General features: G+C 42.2%; 2 protein-coding genes across 8 annotated transcripts in view; both read left to right on the top strand.

The window, feature by feature from the left end:
* LOC142660837 (solute carrier family 13 member 1-like) overlaps positions 1 to 2,391 on the top strand; it is a 45,594-nt gene extending 43,203 nt beyond the window's left edge. The window contains exon 16 of the mRNA XM_075837765.1: positions 79 to 2,391. Coding sequence (XP_075693880.1) covers positions 79 to 219 — 141 coding nt within the window. The 3' untranslated portion in view covers positions 220 to 2,391. The remainder of the gene's footprint in view (positions 1 to 78) is intronic.
* A 21,935-nt stretch (positions 2,392 to 24,326) lies between these two features.
* CCDC73 (coiled-coil domain containing 73) overlaps positions 24,327 to 25,109 on the top strand; it is a 71,753-nt gene continuing 70,970 nt past the window's right edge. For all 7 annotated transcript variants that reach the window (XR_012850571.1, XR_012850572.1, XM_075837760.1 and 4 more), the window contains exon 1: positions 24,327 to 24,601. The gene's annotated coding sequence lies outside the window, so the exon portion shown is untranslated. The remainder of the gene's footprint in view (positions 24,602 to 25,109) is intronic.

The raw sequence follows: 25,109 nt of genomic DNA, 5'->3' as shown, positions 1-25,109 counted from the left end.
TTTTGTTTTTTTTTAATGTTTTGTAGTACATTTCCAGAATTGATACATTTTAATATCTTTGTTTCGCCTCATCCACAGATGAAAGCAGGACTAGGCACAAACCTAATCAGCATGATCACTTTGTGGTTCGGACTTTATACTTGGGGAGTTCCAATGTTTGACCTTAACACTTTCCCGGACTGGGCATCTCACAACACATCAGCAGTTTCCACGCCGTGATTGACCATTGCTTCTACATTTCTCACGTGAAGAAGACCGATTCTGATTGACTTCTAGGCACGAATATGACCAACCTGTGTTCTCCAAATATTTTTAGTCTGAGTATTACTCACGAGCTTGGGCATGGTGGGAATTGGCTGAAGACGTGGAGTACGCAGGTTGCCTGTGGTTTGGTTAATACAGTGAAGCGTTATAGATGGATTAGGCACAGGTTTTTTAAAAGCATCATTAAAAATATGAACAAACCCTGTGTCATTAAGAAAAAAAAAAAAAGACAAATTTGCAGTGATCTTAAATGAGTTTAAAGGCACCCCTCGTATTCCCCGCCCCAAACTCTGGGATACAGCCTGGTACAGAAGAGCCGCATATTCATTCCAAGAATAGTATGAAGTCATCTCTCGCTGCTTATCTAGTGATGGATCCCCCCTTATTTCAGGATTGTCTTACTAAACTAAATCCCACTTAGGATTTGGGAGTCTCAGTGGGGCATTGGCTTGTCATTAAACCTGGCAATTTTGGGAACATGTAGTGGTGGTCTTTTATAGATGACTCTAAAATCTAACTAAACTTTTAAAAAACTTTTGACATCCTAGTGACATGTCAGAAGTTTTGATCGGTGGGGGGTCCGAGCACTGAGATTCCCACCGATCACTAAATCAAAGCGGCAGAGGTGATTGGATGAGCGATGTGCCTCTTTGTTTTGGAAAGCCGAGCCAGCGGTGTATAGACGCAGGCTTTCTATTGAGCCCGTACACTGCTCCAAGGGAAGCCGATCTGAAACTAAGCGGCACATCGCTCACCCAATCACTTCTGCTGCTTTGTTGAAGCGATCGGTGGGGGTTTCAGTGCTCTGATCGCTACTGATCAAAACTTCGGACATGGCAAAAGTGTTTTTTAAAAGTTGAGTTACTCTTTAACCTGAAATATAGGAACGTGAACATTCCTAACTAACGAAAAGTACTTTGACTCTGGGGTGGTTTCTTATGTATTAAAATATAGTCTAAAATGGTGACACTATTGATCTGATTTTAGTTAATATGGACTCTTCATTCTAAAATATTAGGACTTTTACCCTGAGAATAGTTTCTCCTTCCCAAATCTCACCAGCCATGACCCTAGACTTTAATATATAGTACGGACTGGAGACTCCCAAATCAAAATGAAAGTACTCCCTGCTTTTTGTTTTTTTACCCTTGGTTGCTACATGTAAACCTTGCACCCTAATTTATCCTAGATCAACAAACACCCCAGTTCTGCCCGACATTAGCAGCGCTATAGGGTCTTCAGATCTTGGGATGAAAGGGGTTCAGATAGACTGGTCCTATGCTTCTCTATGGTGCCAAGTTCCAATAAGACGAGTGCTTCATGCTGATAAATTGTTGTGGGGTTTTTGTTGGGGTCGACTCTTGTCCAACCAGAAATTGACATTGAGCCATAGCGGAAGTGTGTGGATATGCAATGACAATAATTACAGATGTAATATTCGCCCCGTCAGAAAACACTATTAGAACTTGACCTTCTTAAGAAAAACGTTCTGTACAACATTTGTGGCAGTCAAAACTGCTTAATGTTTTACTGTACTGGGAAAAAAAAATTGATTGAAGTGAACTTAGTCTTCACTAGGTGTTACCTTTGGTGCTATGGAACATGTTTGGGGGGAAAAAAGGAAGAGAAAAAAAACCCCGTAGATTTTGCTAATGAACTATTTTTCCTTGTTTTGGTACCTATTAGCTGTACAGTGCGGGACTCACTGATAGCGGGTATCTCTATTTATGTTTAGTGGGGAAGAGGTTAACACTATAGTAATGAGATATTAGGAGAATTACTACTGGGAATAACAATACCCCCAATGGGACAGGAGCATGACACACTTGAAGCTGTTCCCTTGATAATAAAGCTTTGATATGCTCTTGAACTGGCATTAATCGCTGTCTGTGAACTGCAGCCGTATGCCCAGATCCATTGTACGTTCCTTTGGCATGTGCTGGACAATGCTTTTTTTTATTTGCACAGTAGGATAAAATACTTGCATTATCACAGGTCAATTGCACAAAGCTCATGTTCTGTTTTGGGAGGTTTTGTACTATAAATGATGTATCTTATTAACATGGAGAGACTGATCTGAGGCTCCAAGTGTTTAATAATAATTTTGAATAAAATGCGAGAATTGTATTAATTATTGTCTTCATGGTCTGATTTGTTTTGGCTTTTAACTGCTGTCTGTTTGCAAAATGATATTCTGTTGAGACCAAGAGATATATAGATATCATTTTTTTTATATATTTTTTTTAAATTCAAATCGGTCCAAAACGCTCTGTACTGATTTCTCAATATATCTTTATAGCGTTTGGAGTTCCATTTATCTGATACAGATCTCCAAACCCTACATAGACAATCTGTCTACCTGCAGCCACCACTAGAGGGAGCTTACAGCCAATCAATAATAAAACCGTATGCAGTGAGCCCCAACTCCTATAAAGATTATATTAAAGGGGTTGTCCACTTTCAGAAAATTAAGGTTATTGTTTTGTATAATTAAAGAGGCTCTGTCACCAGATTTTGCAGCCCCTATCTGCTATTGCAGCAGATCGGCGCTGCAATGTAGATTACAGTAACGTTTTTATTTTTAAAAAACGAGCATTTTTGGCCAAGTTATGACCATTTTCGTATTTATGCAAATGAGGCTTGCAAAAGTACAACTGGGCGTGTTGAAAAGTAAAAGTACAACTGGGCGTGTATTAAGTGCGTACATCGGGACGTGTTTACTACTTTTACTAGCTGGGCGTTGTGTATAGAAGTGTCATCCACTTCTCTTCACAATGCCCAGCTTCTGGCAGTGCAGCACTGTGACGTCACTCACAGGTCCTGCATCGTGTCGGCACCAGAGGCTACAGATGATTCTGCAGCAGCATCGGCGTTTGCAGGTAAGTCGATGTAGCTACTTACCTGCAAATGCTGATGCTGCTGCAGAATCAACTGTAGCCTCTGGTGCCGACACGATGCAGGACCTGTGAGTGACGTCACAGTGCTGCACTGCCAGAAGCTGGGCGTTGTGAAGAGAAGTGGATGATACTTCTCATCAGAAAGCCCAGCTAGTAAAAGTAGTAAACACGCCCCGATGTACGCACATAATATACACGCCCAGTTGTACTTTTACTTTTCAACACGCCCAGTTGTACTTTTGCAAGCCTCATTTGCATAAATACAAAAATGGTCATAACTTGGCCAAAAATGCTCGTTTTTTAAAAATAAAAACGTTACTGTAATCTACATTGCAGCGCCTATCTGCTGCAATAGCAGATAGGGGTTGCAAAATCTGGTGACAGAGCCTCTTTAAGCCATACAATTTTCCAATATACTTTCTGTTTTCCTCACGGTTTTCAAGATTTCTGCTTTGTTGTCTTTCAGTAGGAACCTTCATTGTTTTCTTCCAGTGGATAAGATTCTGTCCATGGTCATGTGATGGACACACAGGTGCTGGGATCGTTAGAAGACACAGCTCTGATACACATAGTGTCACTGTAACAAGCCGTGCACCTGTGTGTCCATCACATGACCATGGACAGAATTGTATCCACTGGAAGTAAACTATGAACATTCCTACTGGATAACCGCACGCAGACCTCTTGAAAACCGTCAGATTATTACAGAAATTATATTGGAAAATTGTATCATTTGTAATTATACAAAAAATAACATTTTGCTGAAAGTGGACAACCCCTTTGACAAATTTTGAACCTAAAAATGACATTGTGTTAAAAGGTAGACATTCACTTTAAAGGACACATAGACTAAGGGCTGGCTTATTCACACAAACGTTAATGTCCATGTGACAGCCATTAAAACAACGGCTGTCACACGGACGCATGTATTTCAATGGGGCCATTCACGCGGGCGTTGTTTTAACGGACCATGTGAAGGGTCCGTTGAAAAATAGAACGTCCTATTTTCTTCCGTTTTTACAGATCCCTCGATCGACTCAAGTTTATAAGGGATCTGTGAAAATGGGTCCCGCACGGGTGCATCTCAAACGTGAAAAAACGGCAGTTTTTCACGTCCGCGTTTGCACTCGTTTGTGTGAAGAAGTCCTAAGTGTTATATTCTGTGTACAGTAACCCAATCTAATGAATTATAAGGATGGATACAGACAAAGGTTCAAGCGCCTTTTAAAGGTATGTGCACGATCCCAAAGACATTATTGCGGTATGATCCATATGATTGACAACTAGGCTGAAAGGAATTGTCCCACCGAAGACATTGATGGTATACACAAAGATATCGTTACTGTCTCATCAGTGGGGGTTCAGCCCTGCAACTCGCTGATCCATGGAATGAAGGGGCCCCAGACATAGGTAAAGGGCAACAGCCCCCTTTTGGACCTACACCGCAACATTCCTGACCCAGCGCTGTATAGTAAGTTCGATACAGCCCTTTTACATAGGAGGTCCCAACGAATGACCCCCCCCCCCCCCCCGCCATATGACATTGATGGCGTATCGTAGTTCTGAGTCTGTCATTTGCTGGTAGTCGTATCGCAATGTTTTATCTGTGTTTTTTTCCATAAGATTTGTGGTGAACCTACAGTTTGATCGAGCACAAAGCGTTAAACAACAATTTCAGCCCTGCTACCTTTTATATTCTTGGAACACATACAAATTAGCATTGACCTTTTTTTGAACACCTATGATCATTAAAAATATTGTCATCCCCGTTAACCCCCTAAAGATCAATGCTGACAAACTCCTCATTGTTTCTGGAAATAAGAAATGGATTACTAAAATAGATGCAATTATGTAACTTGATCACTAGGGGGCAGTAGAGAAATTTACGTAAATTCAGAAGTTTAATTTAAGCCATAAGCAAAATCCCTTTTTCCTTCAACTAAAGCTCGAATAAGTCGCATTGGGGCTTGTTAATGGACAAGATCTTTTTAATATATGTGATATTACATGTGCTCTTTTATTACCATTGTTTACTAAGGTGAGAATGGATTAGAACAATTCACAATATTAAAAAATAATAAAGTGCTATTAATTCTAAATATCAAAACCAGTTCTACTGCCCCAGAAAATGGACACCTAAGTGATTGGTTGCTATAGGCAATACCTGCCCTTTTTTGTCTGTACTAGTCATCATAAATGAGACCGCTTTACAGTCAGTTCAACTGGTGAAGTGAAATATCAAAAGTTTAGGTGGAAAGTTTTCTATTTGAGTCCACTTTAATTTTGTAAGATTCGCTAGAAAAAATACAAAGCTTTTGTTTTGTCATTTTAAAGAACATCTTAACCTGACATGTTGGATCAGCTGAAATACAAGTTAACTGGTACAAATCATGAACATGAGAGGTTACACTCATGAGCAGGAGGTGAAGGTGCAGCAGAGAACAGGTTTTTAAAAAAAAAAAATTACGCCACTAGGGGGAGCTCACTGGATAAGGATTTATAAAGCTCTCATTGAGTTGCCAGACCGTTTTATCATTTAAAGGGCATGTACAACTTTGCAAACTTGTTTTGATTGCTCCAATGCATCTCAGGCTTTGTTCACGTCTGCATCAGGGCTTTCTGTTGTTCTGCTCTGCTTCCTGAACAAAAGAAAACGTAGTCGCCAGATCCGTCACATGACAGAAACCAATGGCGCCAGACAGAACATATTGGGCGGAATTTCTTAAGCACCCTACCCCAGGTTTCTGGCAGAAAATTTGCAATTTGTGCAAAAACTGAAAACAATTTTTCATGTTTGGTTTTTCAGTCATCTCTACAAATTATTTATCTATTTTTTTTAAAGTGGGGTGGGGCCACAGCAGCCCGGCACATTTGCTATAATTTACTCCAGAGACTGGCATAAATTTATAGTGGAAATCCACACCAGTTTGTAGGGAAATATATGCCAGCTTTCTGGTGCACGGCCTGCCGGAGATGCAATATATTTATGAAGAGATGTGCGCCTCCTAATAAATTTATCGTATCTTACTCCAGCGTCGTTCGTTCTTAGGGCGGATTTACACGAGCGTGATATACGTCCGTGCAACGCGCGTGATTTTCACGCGCCTCACACGGACCTATATTAGTCTATGGGGCCGTACAGAGAGACCGTGATTTTTACGCAGCGGGTGTCCGCTGCGTAAAACTCACGACATGTCCCATATTTCTGCATTTCTCGCGCATCACGCACCCATTGAAGTCAATGGGTGCGTAAAAATCACGCGCACCACATAGAAGCACTTCCGTGGGACGCGCGTGATTCGCGCAACAGCAGTAAAAAGTATGATTGAAAACCACGTGCTTTTCTGTTTACAAACATACAGAGTGTCATAATGATGGCGGCTGCGTGAAAATCACGCAGTCGCGCATCATATGGTGATGACACACGGAGCTGTTAAGTGCCTTTTGCGCGCGGAAAATGCACACGCTCGTGTAAATCCGCCCTAAAGGTATGTTCACACGACCTATTTTTCGGGCCGTAAACGCCCCGAATAACGGCTAAAAATACGGAGGTTGAACGCCTTCATCTGCCCATTGATTTCAATGGAAAAAAAAAGCGCTTTGTTCTGACGGGGCGTTTTTTTTACGCGACCATTTGAAAAAACGGCACATAAAAAAAAAAACACCCCGTCAAAAGAAGTGCATGTCAATTCCTGAGCTGTTTTTTTGGAGCAGTTTCTCATTGTTTCAATAGAAAAACAGCTCCAAAAACGCCTCAAAAAAACGTTTGTGGTTTAAAAAATGGCTGAAAATCAGAGGCTGTGTTCCCTTGAAAACCGCTTCGTATTTTACAGCCGTTTTTCGTTTTGCATGTGAACATACCCGAAGTCTGTTGTATGAAATGACAGTCTAAGGGTATGTTCACACGGCCTATTTACGGACGTAATTCGGGCGTTTTTGCCCCGAATTACGTCTGAAAATAGCGCCTCAATAGCGCTGACAAACATCTGCCCATTGAAAGCAATGGGCAGACATTTGTCTGTTCACACGAGGCGTATATTTACGCGCAGCTGTCAAATGACGGCGCGTAAATAGACGCCCGCGCCAAAGAAGTGACCTGTCACTTCTTTGGCCGTAATTGGAGCCGTTATTCATTGACTTCAATGAATAGCAGCGCCAATTACGTCCGTAATTGACGCGGCGTTCAAGCGCCTGCACATGCCGTTACGGCTGAAATTACGGGGATGTTTTCAGGCTGAAACATCCCCGTAATTTCAGCCGTTATGGACGCCCTCGTGTGAACATACCCTTAGTAAAGCTCAACGTTTACTTTAATTGGTTCCATCGTGCTTCCGTCACTGCGTCCATCGTTTTGATGGGGGTTAAAAAGCGCAGCATGCTATGCTATTTTGTTCATTAAAAAACAAAGGAGCCTCCGACGCTGATGTGAACAGAGCCTGAAATAAAGAACTAAAAAATTAAGCAACTACGGACAAGCCCTGTGTAGTCTCATCATGCAGTCATATTCTCTTCCATCTGTTCGCTACACCCTGACATTTGGTAGGGACAGATGGGAGTATGACTGCCCAGGATCAGACTATATTTGTTTGTAATCTGTAACCATGGAGACACACGAGTCTGCATATGAGCTGTACACAAAAAACGGAAAAACTATTAACATTTTGTTTATTTTTAGATGCATTGGAGCAAAAAGAGGATGATTTCTTGAGGTGCCTTTTCCATTGTAGCTTTATTGATTTTGCTGTTTTGAGTTCATTGCGAGATCCACAGGAAACGGCCATATGCTGTATATGTTACGCTCGTATTTTATCGGAATGTTTTATTCTTCTGGGGACAGTTTGTCAAGATTTTGATAAGGGTCCCTAGAGAAATGGAACATACATTGTGCGTATTTCCTGTAACTCCTTTGATGGTTTGGATTACTATGTTTTCCATTATGGGAAATATAAATATTACATAAAATGTACTGTATATAGGGAATAGATCCAGCAAGGATAATGACTAGCGCTAAAATGCTAAATGGCCAAATCTGGATTTGAGGTAAGACTAGGAAATTGAATGTTCTTTATGGCACCCAAATAGCCGGTTATCCTACTCTTTATGTTTCAATAATTTTTATTAAGATAATTCGTGATCCACTTATTGACCGGACATTCGAAAATAAACTAGAAAGACCTGCAGTGTCCGCATGGCCCCACAGCAAGAAGCGCACTAAGGTACAGCAGCATAACGGGTTGTATCCAGACACCAGTAGGTTTTCCCAAAAACCATATACTGGAAACTTTACGAAAGAGTCTGGGGAAAAGAAGAATGGGAGGAAAAAACAATTGGGAGAAAGAGATAGAAGAGTCGTCTCTGATCCCTCCGCCACCACGAGTCCTAACTTAGGCCTCATTCAGACGAATACGAAGTTTATATGTCCGTTTGCTGTCCGTTTAAAACAACGGACAGCACACGGACCTATGCAATATATTGGGGCTATTCAGACAAGCAGGATTTTTCACGCAACATTTTTCCACTGCGTAAAACTCACTGCATGTCCTATTCTAGTCTGTTTTTGCAGATCACGCACCAGTTGCTAAAGAAATGCAGAGAAATTTTTTTTTCCCTCTGCCTTTCAGCAGCCATAACTTTTTTATTTTTCCATTTACGTGGCTGTATGTGTTTTGTGTTTTGTTTTATGTGGGAGAAATAGGATTATTTTGGGGGTATAAAAAATATATATTTTTACGCCTTGAATCTCGGAAAAATTGATTCTCTGCATCGTTTTTCTTGTTTTGTTTTTTATCCCGTTCATGTTTCACGCTACATCACCTGTTTAAATTAATTCTTTAGGTTATTACGGTCATATAGATACGTAATATGTGTACTTTTTTTTTTTTTATGGAATGTTGGGGCAATAAAATATATTTTATGCAAAATGACTTTTTTGGGGACATTTTTTTTTTTATACTTTTTTAAAATCCCTTTAAGGGCGAACTTTATTCACAACTTTTTCTTTTGCTTAGGCCTTATTTACACGAAAGTGTGCGTTTTGCGCGCGCAAAAAACATTGCGTTTTTTGCGTATTGTAGTTCCGTGTGGCATCAGTGTTTGGTGCGTGGCTGCCTGTTTTTTGCGCGTATGGCATCGTTATGACACGTGGTTTTGATGTTTAAAAACAGAAATGAAGGAGGTAGTTTTATTATTCCCATCATTTTTTCAACAGCTAGCGCGAATCACTCACGGCACACGGAAGTGCATCCGTGTGCCGTGCGCAGTTTTCACGCACCCATTGACTTTAATGGGTGCGTGATGTGCGAAAAACGCTAAAGTATAGGACATGCTGTGAGTTTCACGCAGCGGACATATGCTGCGTGAAAAACACGGAATGTCTGAACGGCCCCATTGACTAGCATAGGTCCGTGCGACGTGCGTGATTTTTACGCGTGTATCATGGACGTGAACTACGCTCGTGTAAATAAGGCCTTATAATGTATCTCCATACACTTGTATACTAATATATTACACTGTGTCACTGACATAAGCTGCTATTAGGGCAGCACATAGTGTGCCCTAACTACAGGCAAACTGAACAGACAGCCCTGGGGTCCTTTCTAGGTCCCCAGGGCTGACTGCAGAGGGATTCTCCGGTCTTTGATCACGTCACCGGGTTTCTGAGGACGCGATCAAAGAGGGGAGTCCCCTTTGATCAAGCCGCGGTCACGGACCGCTGCCATCAAAGAGTTAAACAGCTGGGGTCGGAATGTTTTCCGAACCCAGCTGTATTTAGCAGGCTGCTCTAAGATCAGGAGCTGTAAGTTACAGCTCCTGCTTATAGGTTGAGCGCTCATCAGCCTCTTCTACAGCGACGCCAAAAGACGTCGCTGTAGACAAAGCACCTGCACCGCCTGCCATCAAAAGACGGTGGGCGGTCATTAAGGAGTTAAAAACGGATGCCACATGGAACAAACACTGATGGCACACGGAGCTGCAACGCAAGAAAAACGCTGCGTTTTTTTGCAAACGCAAAACTGACACGATCATCTGAATAAGGTCTTAGGGGGAGCACAAGTAATGTCCGCATCCACCAAGCATTTAAGGTGGAGCAGAAATTACTCTCATGTCTGCAGAGTAAATTATCCAGGGGGACCAATTCTTTTCAACCAGTTTAACCCTATCTTGAAGAATACCTGTGAGTTTTTCATTGACCATGATCTATGACAATTTCAGTTTCACACGATCTGGGCTAATCGAAGGAGACTTCCATGCCCCCGCTATCGTGATTCTGGCTGCCGGAAACATAAATGAAATAAATTTTTGCGTATGCTGAGGAACATCAGGAACCGGTTTATTCAGTAATGATTCCCAGGGGCATTTACTGAGGGAAAAATGAGTCAAAACTAATAGAAGTGTATCCAAAACAACGTACTCTGAGACAAGCGGTTATCCTACTCTCTAAGGCCTCATGCACACGACCGTACATTTCATCCATCCGTAAATACTGTCCGTAGTCATTTATAGTTCTCCATAAATCATCCGCATATATGGAACGGTGTCCGTAAATTTGGTTCGTAGTGCATCCGTATTTATGGATCCGCAAAAAGAAAACCACAAATTATATGCAACATCTGAAAAGCTGGCGTCGCCTAGCAACGCTTCCATAATTACGGACGGCTACGGGTGCACATCCGTAGCTGTCCGTAATTACGGAAGTGCCCCTAGACTTCTATGGAGAGTCCGTGCTGTAATTACGAACAAAAAAAGGACATGTACTATCAGTTCTACGGCACGGACTCCCATCCCTAAAAATATGGAAAGGTAGCCGTAGCCCATAGAAATGAATGGGCCCATAATTACGGTCCGTGAATACGGATGAAAAATACGGACGTGTGAATGGAGCCTAAGGCCTTATTCATATGAACGTGTCCGTTTTCGCACATAAAAAATGCAGCATTTTTTCTACGTTGCAGTTCCGTGTACGGTGCACGTCTGCGTGTTTTATGCGCGTATGTCATCCGTATCGCACGCGTTTTTTTCGTCAGCAAAAACAACTGAAGGAGGTGTTTTTCTTTTTCTCATCATTTCTTTAGCAACTGTTGCGTGACTCACGGACAGCACACGGATGTGCGTCCGTGTGCTGTCCATGTTTTTCACGCACCCATTGACTGCAATGGGTGTGTGATGCGCACAACTATAGGACATGCAGTGAGTTTTACGCAGCGGACACATGCTCCGTGAAAAACACTGAATTTCTGAATGGCCCCATTGACTTGCATAGGTCCACGTGACGTCCGTTTCTTTAACGCGCGTAACATGGACATGAAATACGCTCGTGTGAATAAAGCCTAAAGCTGTGTTTGGGCCTCATGAACATGCGCTACGGATCTGTAATATAGCCAATACAAGAAAAATGCATGTGCCCCTTAGTACCTACCACTCCTACGCAATCTTCTCCCCTAGCGCTCTATCAATGCGCTCCAAGACTGTTCTTGGTCTCCTCCTCCATCGACACCCACAGTCTTGGCCAACTTATCAGCTTAGGTTTTCATTATTTTAAATCCGCTGATGACACTCATATCTATCTCTCCCTCTCTCGAGCCACTAATCTCGACAGCCTAGTATCCTGAGTTTCTTACTGTCTATCATCTGTTTCCTCTACTGCGTCTTCTCTCTATCTCTAATTTAATATAGATAAGACTGAATTATGCATTTTCCTTCATCACAATCTGCTCCCCCACCTAAAAAATGATCTTTGTTAATAACTCACTAACCAGTCTTCACCCCAATGTTCGCTGGTTAGGGGTTACATTTTTGACTCTGCTCATTTACCCTTGAATCTACACTGTCAACACTTTTTTACCATCTCCAACTTAAAAATAAAATCTGGAATTTGTTCCTTTTTCAAAAACAGAAAACAGAGGGTGGTTATTAATGAAACATCCTCAGATTAGGTCACAGTTACCAGTGGAGTTTCACATTGGGCCCTCTTCTTTTTATTAAGGTGATTAATGACCTTGTAGAGGGATTACAGAGTATAATTCCAATATTTGCAGATAATAAGCTCTGTAAAGTAATCAGCACAAGGGAATACTAGAGAGGGATTTTGGGAAACTGGAGGCATGGGCAGAGAAATGTCAAATGAAGTTAAATGTGGATAAATGAAAGGTTATACACTAAGGCCTAATTCACACGAACGTGTTATACATCCGTGTTAAGGCCGTTGAAACAACGGCCATCACACGGACCTATATAATTCAATGTGGCCGTTCACAGACCGTTGTTTCAACAGACCGTGTGAAGGGTCTGCGAAAAAATAGGACATGTCCTATTTTTTCACTCTTCGCACATCCCTCCATAGACTCTAGTCTATGGGGGATGTGTGATATGGCATCCCGCAGCGCAGAGCACGGATGCACCTTGGAAGTGAAAAACGGCAGTTTTTCATGTCCGAGATGCGCAACGCCCATGTGAATCCGGCCTAAGGGAGGGAGTGCACATTTTACGATTATGTAAAAACTGCCACTTGGACTTAGAGATATTAGTTGACAGTAAACTTAACTTTAGGAACCAGTGCCAGGTAGCTGCTACCAAGTCAACTAAAATCATGGGATGCATCAAAAGAGGCATAAATGCACATGACGAGAACATAGTTTTACCTCCATATAAATCACTAGTCAGACCACACATTAAATATTATATATACAATGTTGGGCACGTGCTGATCATGAAACTTGGGGTTATTCAGTTTTAGAAAAAAGACAGCTTGGCAATTTAATTAACTATATCAAGGGGGCATCCCCTACATCTAGAGGAAAGTAGGTTTTACCATCGTCACAGACGGGGATTCTTTACTGTAAGAGAAGTGAGACTATGGAACTCCCTCCCACAGGATGTTGTGATAATTTTTTAATTGAGGGAGGAGCCTGGATGCCTTTCTTGTAAGATATAATATCACAAGGTATATGTTGTCCTTCTTCCCATGGGTACAACCACTAAGATAATTGTTGACAAAGGTCCAGCAGGGAACGAAACGTCAGGTCTTTGTTTCGTGGAGTACATTCACGTTGACACGTATATTGCAAGTTGAAAATATTGCAAACTTGAGAATAAATATCAAGAGTAAGCAAACAATTGTTTGTGGGAGTGCCGCTTAAAAAATCTTTTTGTCAAGTTATGTACTAGACTTCTGGGGAGTGGTCGTTAATCCAGGATTTTTTCTGTTTTTGATTCAGGAAGGACATTTTCCCCCTAATATGAGGTTATTGGCTATTGACTCATAGAGTTTTCCTCTGGCTCAACATTGTAGGATTATAGATTGGACTTGATAGGCCTTTTATTTTTAACTTTATAAACTGTGTAACTATACAGTATGTCTGTGAAAAAACAGGTATGTCATGAATTATAAAAAAGTGGTGCTGGATGTGGTTTACCACAAGCCCTCTCCTGAAGAAGAAGGGCCCTAACCATCAGAGCAAGAGTTAGGGAGCAACACTAACTTATCTTTGCTAAAGCTTAGGTGAGGCAGATCAGTTTGCAGGAATCTATGATCTGCAAACTTCATTTGTTCTAGAGGATAGGCCAGCCACCTTGCAACAGCTATTAGGTGCCGACTGGGGCGCCTCCCGAAATTGCCGGTGAAACGATAAAGTGTCCGCACTGCTACCTCGTAGCAGTGCGGTCATGTGAGATACTCCCGTGTGCGCGCGCACAGCTTTACTTCAGAAATTTTCAGAGAGGCTCGGTGGAATGACCTCTTCACTAGAAGTAAAATATGCAATTATGTCTACCCAAAAGGGTCAAATATTTTGCAGGCTGGATGATGTTTAAAAGTGAATTTTAATAGTTGCTAGATCTTTCAAACTATAACTGTATAGTTATTTCATCATAACTATAATATATGTGCAATTTTTATTTTGTTTTTTAACTTCAAACATACTAATACGAGTTTTCTAATGCTCTCTCAAGGCATCACTGCTTGACCTCTGAAGTTCTTGACCTCTGATTCCTGTTAGCGCCTAAAATAAAGCGCATAATTAGTATCACTTGAGAGGGACTACCAGGAAATAACATCAGGGCTGGGAGGGTGGGCGCTGGTGCTAGGTGGCTGGCTTATTCCCTAGAACAAATGCAATTTGCAGAGCATAGATTACTGCAAACGGATCTTTGTGCTTCGGGAGGCAGTCACCTAGCACCAGGTATTGGGTAGAGCAGCACCCACCTGGTAGTAGCTCTTATAAATCTTATCTGATCTATGTCAGAGGGTCTCCAGTAGTTTAATGAAGGTCCTCTCTGATGACCATGCAGCTGCCTTACTACGATCACTCGTCGCCATACATTTTTATCATGTTGGCAGCACGTCTCCCTGTTTATATAGGGAGATGTGTTGCCAACAACGATAATATTTTGTGCTGCATAAATTATACAATCAGTCGAAGAATGAGCGTTTTCTCGTTAATCGGTTGATCGTTGTAACCTTTACACAAGGCAATGATTGGGAATGAGCGTTCCTTTGCCTTTTCATTGGCCCGTGTAAAAGGCACTTTTGCATAGGCACTGATTCTTTCACAAATATTTGAGCACACACCTATTTTCTAGCCTGTGCCGTCTAGCTAGACATTAATATGTGGGATTTTTATGATTCCAGCTATTAAGCTGGGCTGTCGTTGCATGGTATAATTTATTTATTATTTATTGGTTCTGAGGGAGCCAGTCAGTCCAGTCCTAGGTGATGTTTTAGTAACATTTAGGGTATATTCACATGGCCTATTTACGGACGGAATTCGGGCGTTTTAACCCCCGAATTACGTCCGAAATTACGGCTTGAAAGCGTTGACAAACATCTGCCCATTGAAAGCAATGGGCTGACGTTTGTCTGTTCACACGAGGCGTATATTTACGCGTCGCTGTCAAAAGACGGCGCGTAAATAGACGCCAGCGCCAAAGAAGTGTCATGTCACTTCTTCAGACGTAAATGGAGCCGTTTTCCATGGACTCCATGGAAAACCAGCTCCAGTTACGTCCGTAATGGACGCGGCGTTCAAGCGCCTGCACATGCCGTTACGGCTGAAATGACGGGGCTGTTTTCTCCTGAAAACAGCCCCGGAATTTCAGCCGTTACGGACGCTGCCATGTGAACATACCCTTAGGCAGACACCAGAGCACAGGATCTGTTCTTCGGGAGGCAGCCAGTGATCATACTGAAGTTGGCCGGTGCAAAAGGATCTTCACTCATCAAGTGGGAATCCCATCCTTAAAGAGGCTCTGTCACCACATTATAAGTGCCCTATCTCCTACATAAGGAGATGGGTGCTGTAATGTAGGTGACAGCAGTGCTTTTTATTTAGAAAACTATCTATTTTTACCACGTTATTAGCGATTTTAGCTTTATGCTAATTCGTTTCTTAATGACCAACTGGGTGTGTTTTTACTTTAGACCAAGTGGGCGTTGTACAGAGGAGTGTATGATAGGGACACTGCGTTGTTCACTATGTGCTGTCTTATACTGACACATTAACGTTACTGAAGTGTTTAGACAGTGAGTAGATATTCCTTCCAGCCAGAACGGGATGTCTATTCACAATCCCGACACTTCGGTAACGTTTCTGTGGTACTTACAGCAGAGCAAAGTGTAATCTCGCGAGATCACGCTGTAAATGACAGGTTACAGCGGGATTACGCTTTGCTCTGCTGTAAGTACCACAGAAACATTACCGAAGTGTCAGGATTGTGAATAGACATCACGTCCTGGCTGGAAGGAAGGTCTATTCACTGTCAAGAAACTTCAGTAACGTTAATGTGTTAGTATAAGACAGCACATATTGATCTAGCAGTGTCACTGAGGAAATGAATGGAGGGAAGTGTATGGCGCTGACTGGTCAGCGTCATACACTCCACTGTACAACGCCCACTTGGTCTAAAGTAAAAACACGCCCAGTTGGGCATAAAGCTAAAATCGCTAATAACGTGGTAAAAATAGATTGTTTTTCTAAATAAAAAGCACAGCTGTCACCTACATTATAGCGCGATCTCCTTATGTAGGAGATAGGGCACTTATAATGTGGTGACAGAGTCTCTTTAAGTATTTTTCTGGCACCACTGGGTCACCACTCTATGGGCACTTTTAACCTTTAGTCTTTCAAACTACCTGACCTCATGGCATCAATCAGGTGGCCCAGAGTCAATGCTCAGGTAGCACTAAGATAACCACAACACTCTGCCCAGATTGGCACCTCCCTAAATTTATTTTCTAATAATTTTGCTCTACCCTTGACCTCTTTACTACTCCAATCACCCACTTAACCCTCATATCTAGGACTTCTCTGAGGTTCTAAAATGCACAGTCCGATACTGCGGTATGTTAGTGGGAATTCATAATCTCCCATTCTTTTACATCTAGGTTGTGCAATATTGTTACCAGAAGAAAACGCCACACAAATGCCCTAATTTCAAAGTCCATATTGTTGTTTTTTTTTTGCTCTTGGTAGTGTAGTAGTATCTGGTTTTGTTTCTGTGGTTTTGGTTATCCACCCATTTTAATGAGCTGATAAAAAACCAAAAACGTTTTTAAGCTGAAAAAAAAAATATGTGAGCAAACATATCAAAATATTTCTTGAGCTCCAGATATTTATATCACTGCTGAAATGATCTGTCAAACAATGACTGCCAACAATATACTGATAGCAAATTGGAAAAAGCTTTTAGTTTCTTATTATGTGTGAGCTGAATGATGACTGTGTATCAGTTGCGCAGCTATAATGATTCTACCTTTACATCAGCTAAATAATAGTGGAAAATATTTGGGAAGAAAATATCACTAAATTTATGATATTGTAAAATGAGACATTATGGGAATGATAGGGATAGTTAGTGAGATTTTATTATTCAATATAATTTATTAAGATAGATAGATTATTTATGGCATAGTTTATACATTATATATATATATATATTTATTTTTTTTTTCTCAATGTAATTGATTGTGGCCACTAGAGGGCATACTATCTATATCAGCGTTATCCGCATGTTTGCTGTACGATTGCTGTAAAATGTATACAGGGTATGTATAAAATCATTTGGACACAAAATAATTGAATTTAAAAAAAATAACAAATGTTATGAATAGATTTTAATGCATTAAAAAGTATTATTCAGGCATTTAGAATATGGCCTTATACTATAATTTCTTACTTATAGCTGTTTCTGAAAATCCAAAAAGGGCATTGCCACCAACCTGCTTTACTAAATATCTGAACAGTAAATCTGCTTAGTTCACATCTGCGTTGGGGTTGCATTCATGGGTTCCATCAGACCCAGTTACAGGGGAGATCAGCCTTGTTATAGTGACTATTGTCACTGTTAGGGCTATGCTGGGTCTAGTTAGAACCAGCAGCAGCCTCTTACTACCGGCATCCCGGCGATCATGTGTCTAGACACATGACCACCAGGACCAGTTGACTCAGTCTCTGACTGCCTCGTTCCCGACATTCAGCTGCCCAATGAAGGTATGTTCACACGGCATAGCAAAATACGTCTGAAAATACAGATTTTCAGACGTTTTTGTAGCAACTCGCGTTTTTCGCAGCGTAGTTTTACGGACGTTATTGGATCTGTTTTTCAATGGAGTCAATGAAAAACGGCTCCAAAAACGTCTTAAGAAGTAACATGCACTTCTTTGACGCCTGCATCATTTTACGCGCCGTCTTTTGACAGGGACGCGTAAAATTACACATCGTGGGAACAGAACATCGTAAAACCCATTGAAAGCAATGGGCAGATGTTTGTAGGCGTAATGGAGCCGTTTTTTCAGGTGTAATTAGAGGCGTAAAACGACCGAATTACGTCTGAAAATAGGTCGTGTGAACATACCCTTACTTGGGCAGCAAGCTTAAACCTGTGCCGAATATATACAGGGGGCAGTCCTCAACCGGTTAATATAATTTTTCAGTAGATATAGCATTCAATTTCTAATATATATTTTTTTCTAGCAGAATGAAGTGTACGGTGCTTGCCTTTATGTCTTTATGCCAGACCCGGACAGTTAAGCTACATGGTTTGAATTGGATATAAGTAATATGCAGCAGAAACCCGAGTTCCCTGTTGTAATTAATTACTCATTAGGGTGTCCCTAAAAAAAAAAAATTATTTAACTGCCTGTTTGCTGAAGAGAAAATGCATCTGTGTGTGGGTGCACCTACGTCCATGCAAAATGGGGTATCTATGAACACACATCTATATATACATGCACACTTATACCGGAGATATATATAGTTAGGAGGGTTTAACTGATCAGAGCTGCCTGGCATTGCTATCATTACTGTGATCTTGGATATTTCTACTCTGTATACTCATATTCACTGAGCTGTAGTGACAAATAACCTCACATCATGTGATTAAATGCATATTAGTAAGTGCCCGGGGCATTTGATTATTACGATCTTTCCTTCATTACATTACTGCACAGTATGGTCATATAATTTATAAGATAATACAGACATCACTTTGTAGCTGATCGGAATTATTCTGTTTTATGGATGGTGTCCTTTAATTTTGTCTTTCATGGATTATAAAATTGCTTAATATCTGCTGAAGTGAATCACTGGAGAAGCAAATAAAGATGTTGGCCTCGGGTCACTGTGTCATTTGTGATGCTGGAGAAGTTAGCAGGCTCATTTGTCCCACACCATGATTGATAACTGGATAGGTTAAACGGAGAAAGCTTGGCTTACATAAAAGGATCTTTGTGAATGGAGACCTCCTACTTAATCTAAGCATGAAGTGTACATGGGGTTGTGGCTGTAGGTTAAGTGAAACACCTTCAATGATTAAAAAGTAAAATGCGAGTGTAATTTCCGTATTCTGTGTCATGATCCCTAAAACATTTCAAAAGGTCGTCCCTTATGTCAAACTGTATGTACTAAACTTTCAAGTTTACTTGTCAGTGGCAATAGATCTTAGGGTGCAGTCACACCTGGCGTATTTGACATGTATTTCAGCAGTGTAAAAATACGCTGTAGAAAACTTTACAATGTAAGCCTATGGGAAAACCATTCTGCAACGCACGAAGATGAGTGTGTTTGAGTTGCAGAATATTTTTCCCATTGGACATTGTACAGTTTCATACCTCCCAATTGTCCCAGATTCAGCAGGACAGTCCCAGATTCTGGGTGGTGTCCCGCTGTCCTGGGCAGCCGGTGGTATATCCCAGTTTCAACTGTATCTGCGTCCTCAGGATGCAAATACAGTTGAATCAAATGCAGAAGAAGGGAACCATCAGCTCCCTGCTCCAGCATTCAACTATGGAGTCCCGGGCCAGAACAGCACAAGCTCTCTGTTATCCTATCTCCCTGCCTCTTGAGTAATGGGGGGGGGGGGGGGGGGGGGAGCAGAGGACACTGGAAGAAGGGGAGCAGAAAGATAAGATTTTGGTTAGTATATTGGAAAGTTTTTTTTGTTTTGTCTTTTATGGCCCTGTGCACACTGATTTTTTTGTAGGCAGAAAAATCTGCCTCAAACTTTCTTCAGAGGCCCCCCCATAAACTCATACTTGCCAACTGTCCCGAATTTACAGAGACAGTCCGGGAAAATTACTGTCCCGGGACTTGTCTCGGCAACTGCTACATTCAATTGTATCTGCATCCTCAGGACGCAGATACAATTAAATACTATGGCAGAGCAGGAAACTATCCGCTTCCTGCTCTGCCATTCACTCCTACTGGAGCGAAATGCCCGGCCAAAGCATTGCCGACTCACTGGCCGGGTGATTCCGATGCAGGAGATGCCACTGACGTCACTGCCCTTATATGGACAGTGAAGTCAAGGCTCTCTCTATGAGTGGAATTCCCGTCCAGGACATCAGCAATACTTTGGCCGGGGATTCTGGCGCTCCAGGAGTAGTCCACGATTTCACTGTCCATATAAGGGCAGTGACGTCAGGGGCACCTCCTGCAGCGGAATCACCGGCCAGAGCATTGCCGACGCCTGGCTGTGTATTCCGCTCAGAGGGAGCCACTGACGACGTCACTTTCCATATAAGGACAATGAAGTCAGGGGCGCCTCCTGGCCAGAATCCCCGGGCCAAAGCATTGCTGATGACTGGCCAGGGATTCTGCTCATAGAGTGAGCCCATGACTTTACTGTCCATATAATGGCAGTGATGTCAGTGGCATCTCCTGCAGCGGAATCCCCAGCCAGAACATTGCTGGCCCGGGTATTCCTCTCATAGAGCGATTGTGGCTCCCTCTATCTACGGGGAGGGTGGAGGGCTATCTACAGGGGGAGTATGTGGCACTATATACAGGGGGAGTATGTGGCACTATATACAGAGGGAGCATGTGGCACTAAATACAGGGGGAGTTCATGGCACTATATACAGGGGGAGTATGTGGCACTATATACAGATGGGCTGTGTGTGGCATCATCTACAGGGGGGTGTGGCATCATCTACAGGGGGGTGTGTGGCATCATCTACAGGGGGGTGTGGCATCATCTACAGGGGGTCGTGTGGCATCATCTGCAGGGGGGCTGTGTGGCATCATCTACAGGGGGTCTATGTGGCATCTACAGGCGGGCTGTGTGGCATCATCTACAGGGGGTCTGTGTGGCATCTACAGGTGGGCTGCGTGGCACTATCTACAGAGGGCATTGTGGTATTATCCACAGAGGGCACTGTGGCACTATCTACAGGGGGTCCATGTGGAACTATTTACAGGAGGGCACTGTGGCATTATCTACAAAGAGCAGTGTGTGGTACACTCTACAGGGAGCAGTGTGTGATACAATCCAGAAGTGTTTTCATACATTTGTCACCGTTTGCACCATTTTCGCCAACTCCGTGCACACATCCCACAACTCTATCCATAACCGATCATTAGGAGCAGTGTGTGGTAATATCTACAAGGAGCAGTGTGTGGCAATATCTACTGGGGGCAGTCTGGAGCACCATCTACAGGGGGCACTGAGTGTGGCACTATCTACGCTGGTTTATTACGCTACTAGTAGTTGTCAGCACATATCAACTAGCCCTAGTAATGAAGTAAGACATCACCTGGCTGTAAACAACCAGATAACCAGAGACATATCGGCCACCATAGTAGTTGCCAGCCAAACTGGTGCAGAAATTTTGTTCGTTTTTTGTATGCTGAAATTCTGGAAAGTCATGCCCCACTAGCCACACCCACTAGATAAACCACGCCCACATAAGACACACCCACCAAAGACGTCCCACCCTAAGGCCTGATTTACACGAGCGTGTGCGTTTTGCGCACGCAAAAAACGCGGTGTTAACAGCTGCGTGTGTCATCAGTGTATGATGCGTGGTTTTGTGATTTTCGCGCAGCCGCCATCATTATGACACTCCGTTTGGATGTTTGTAAACAGAAAAGCACGTGGTGCTTTTCTGTTTACATTCAGATTTTGACAGCTGTTGCGCGAATCACGCAGTTCGCACGGAAGTGCTTCCGTGTGACCTGCGTGGTTTTCACGCACCCATTGACTTCAATCGGTGCGTGATGCGCAAACAGCGCACAAAGAAAGGACATGTCGTGAGTTTTATGCAACGCACTCGCGCTGCGCAAAATTCACGCACTGTCTGCACTGCCACCATAGACGAATATAGGTGCGTACGACATGCGTGAAAAGCACGTGCGTCGCACGCGCGTATATTACGCTCGTGTAAATGATGCCTAAGTGTCCCTGGAAAAAAAAAAAAATGTTGCCAACTATGTAAACCTTGATCTATCCCTGCTTCTTAATGCGCTGTTCTTCCAGAGATTGGGTTCATTATTTTATATTCACCATGACAGAAGAAAGCGGTAAGAATATTATGTAAAAATTGTGCCACTTTTAAATGTATTTGCATAAGATGTGTATGAATGCGTGTGATCTCCTCAATAAGTAGGAATAATTTTCATATTGGTTTGATGAAAAGGCTGAGAGGTGGTTCTGGATGAGCAATTTTCCATCACGTCCATAAAAATTTCAGAGGTTAATTTAATTTTATGGTTGATTACTCGATAGATAATAAGGAATTTATCAAATTGAAGTGTAAAATGAATCCCATATCCTATACATGCATTATTGCTGAGTTCATTGAAGAAACCAGCACTACAGACAATGTCCTAATGATCGGTTATGGATAGAGTTGTGGGATATGTGCACGGAGTTGGCGAAAATGGTGCAAACGGTGACAAATGTATCAAAAAAAAACTTCTCTCTTCCTAATGTCTCATGCACACGATAGTGTGCGCCGGCCGGGTCGCATCCATGATCCGTGGCAAGATAGGACATGTCCTATATTTCCACAGATCGGAGAGTCGGGGTCCCTGAAAACTATTGGGTGCCACTCGGATGCCGTGAAAAATGGTCTGAGTGGCACTCGGTCGTGTGCAAAAACCTTTACACCACCAATATTTTGCAACAAAAATGGTGCACGGCTCTAAATTTGGCCCATTTCAGAACTTTTCTTAGCCACGTTCCTTTTTCTAGACACTTTTCAAAACTAGTTGTAAAAAGTGTCTAAAATAGATAATACATTTGTCGCACGCCATGCACTCAACGTTTATACGTAATTAACAACAAATATAAATTTAGCTAGATTACTAGTTTATAAGCAAGATTGAACATACGGGATTTATCACGGGTATCATACGGGTATTTCATATTTGACTGCTGCCGCCATTTTAGAGAACAAGCACTGCTGCAGGTTCTCACTCTTTAACCTTCATTAAAATGGACTGGTAATCTGCCGCCATACCTGTATTGCCCCGGATTCCAGCGCCGTTTATTTGAAGTTGCTAGATACCTCCTTTCCTCGAGCGATCAGCCTATTAATTTCAGCAGCTGATATGCTAATTCTTAAAGTGTAACAAAACTTTTGACATGTCATGGTGACATGTCAGAAGTTTTGATCGGTGGGGGTCCGAGCACTGAGACCCCCACCAATCGCTAAAACAAAGCAGAAGCGTTTGAGGGTACGTGCACACGCTAGCTGGCTTTTACGGCTGAAATGACAGACTGTTTTCAGGAGAAAACAGCTGCCTCGTTTCAGCCGTAAAAGCAGCTCCTCGTATTATGCGAGGCGTCTTTGACGCTCGTATATCTTGAGCTGCTCTTCATTGAGTTCAATGAAGAACGGCTCAAATTACGTTGCAAAGAAGTGTCCTGCACTTCTTTGCCGAGGCTGTCAATTTACGCGTCGTCGTTTGACATCTGTCAAACGACGACGCATAAATTACAGGTCGTCTGCACAGTACGTCGGCAAACCCATTCAAATGAATGGGCAGATGTTTGCCGACGTATACCTTTTGTTTTACCGCCACTGCGAAAAACGTATACCCAGCTATATACTTTTTTTTTTTAACGTGGCAGCATATGGATGATGGTACACCGTTGCATACATTAAAGGACGTTCAGTGCATACCGCTGTATATTTTTCAGGCGTACGCGCTGAATGTAAAACCCTAAACGCAACGTGACCGCAAACAGAAAGTCCAAAACAACACTTGCCTCCATGATCACTACTATTGCCTGCAATTAAAAACAAAACAAAAAACATGGCTGCTTTCACCCAGAAGAAGCACGACTGCTGTCTATGACTGGTAATACAGCTCAGACCCATTCACTTGAATAATGCTGATCTGAACTACCAGACGCAGCCCATAAACAAGGAATTTTCGGGCCGTAAACACCTGAAAAATCAGGAGCAGAAGGCCTCGGAACAAGTGGCCATTGATTTCAATGGGAAAAACGGCGTTTTGTTCTGACGGGGCGTTTTTTTATGAGGCCGCTTTTAGTGGGTATGTGCACACACAAAATAAAAATACTTATTTTTAGAAGTTTTTTTAATCAAAGTCGCGTTTTACACGGCCGTTTTTTGAGCTGTTTTTCTAGGAGTCTATGAAAGACGGATCCAAAAACGGCTGAAGTGACATGCGCTTCTATTTTGCGGCCGTTTTGAAAAACGGCTGTGTAAAAACCGCCCCGTCGGAACATAAACGCCGGTTTTCCCATTGAAATCAATGGGCAGATATTTGGAGGCGTTCTACTTCCGATTTTTCAGCCGTTTTTTGGGACATTTACGGCCCGATAACCGTCTTTAAACACTCTGTGTGAACATACCCTCTTTAATTTCACATATCCCCAGTTCCGAGAAACAGGTCCACAGAAAGCTGCTTTGGATCTGTTTCTTGTGTATGTGTGTTGTATTAAATATTATGAAAAGTAACATGTAACCAAATAGCAGAAGCAATACAGCCACTATAACCCACGTATCATTCCAGTGCTCCTACGTTTTATTAGAAAGAACAACTACATTTTGCTCTGTTGAAACCGCTGCTAACGTTAACAAAAAAGATGGCGGCCGCTGGCTCTCGCCCCTGAGGTAAATCGCAAGTTTGCGCGGGAAGAGAAAAGGCGGAAGTGACGTCACGGCCGGAGGAATCTGACAGATCGTGACAACTGAGGTAATGTCTGACTGGATTTAAAGTGCGGCTCCTGTGACTCTCGTGCCGCTAGACACAACGAAACTCTAGTTGGAATAGAAAATTACAGCTGTAAACATCGCCCGGGTCCCTGGCTGCCCCGCAGTGTCTGACTGAACTTTCCATCTTAATTAAAATGTGTTTTAGTATTTGTGAAGTCTATTTCATTCTTCTGATTCTCGTAGTCAACCAGTGTTTAGCTTTAATATATATATTTACATAATACATGCCTGTTTGTATAACGTTATTTAAATTAACCCTTTGCTAAACTGTGTGCTCTTTTTGTTGTTGGGCTATCTAAATAAATAAGCTTCTGTCCTGTCATAATTAGGAACTGTGTTATTTTCATATTTTGTAAATAATATATATTTTAAAGCTAATGTATAAAAAAATAGTTACGTTTTTGTCATTCACGCCTTAGGCCTCTTGCGTCTGCAATTAATTCGCAAAAGTGCGGATCAATTGCGGACCTGTTAACTTCTATGGGCCC

Source organism: Rhinoderma darwinii, chromosome 9 (assembly GCF_050947455.1).
Source record: "Rhinoderma darwinii isolate aRhiDar2 chromosome 9, aRhiDar2.hap1, whole genome shotgun sequence".
NCBI lineage: Eukaryota > Metazoa > Chordata > Amphibia > Anura > Rhinodermatidae > Rhinoderma > Rhinoderma darwinii.
The sequence above is the reverse complement of the archived record's forward strand: the minus strand, read 5'-3'. Positions and strand labels throughout refer to the sequence as shown.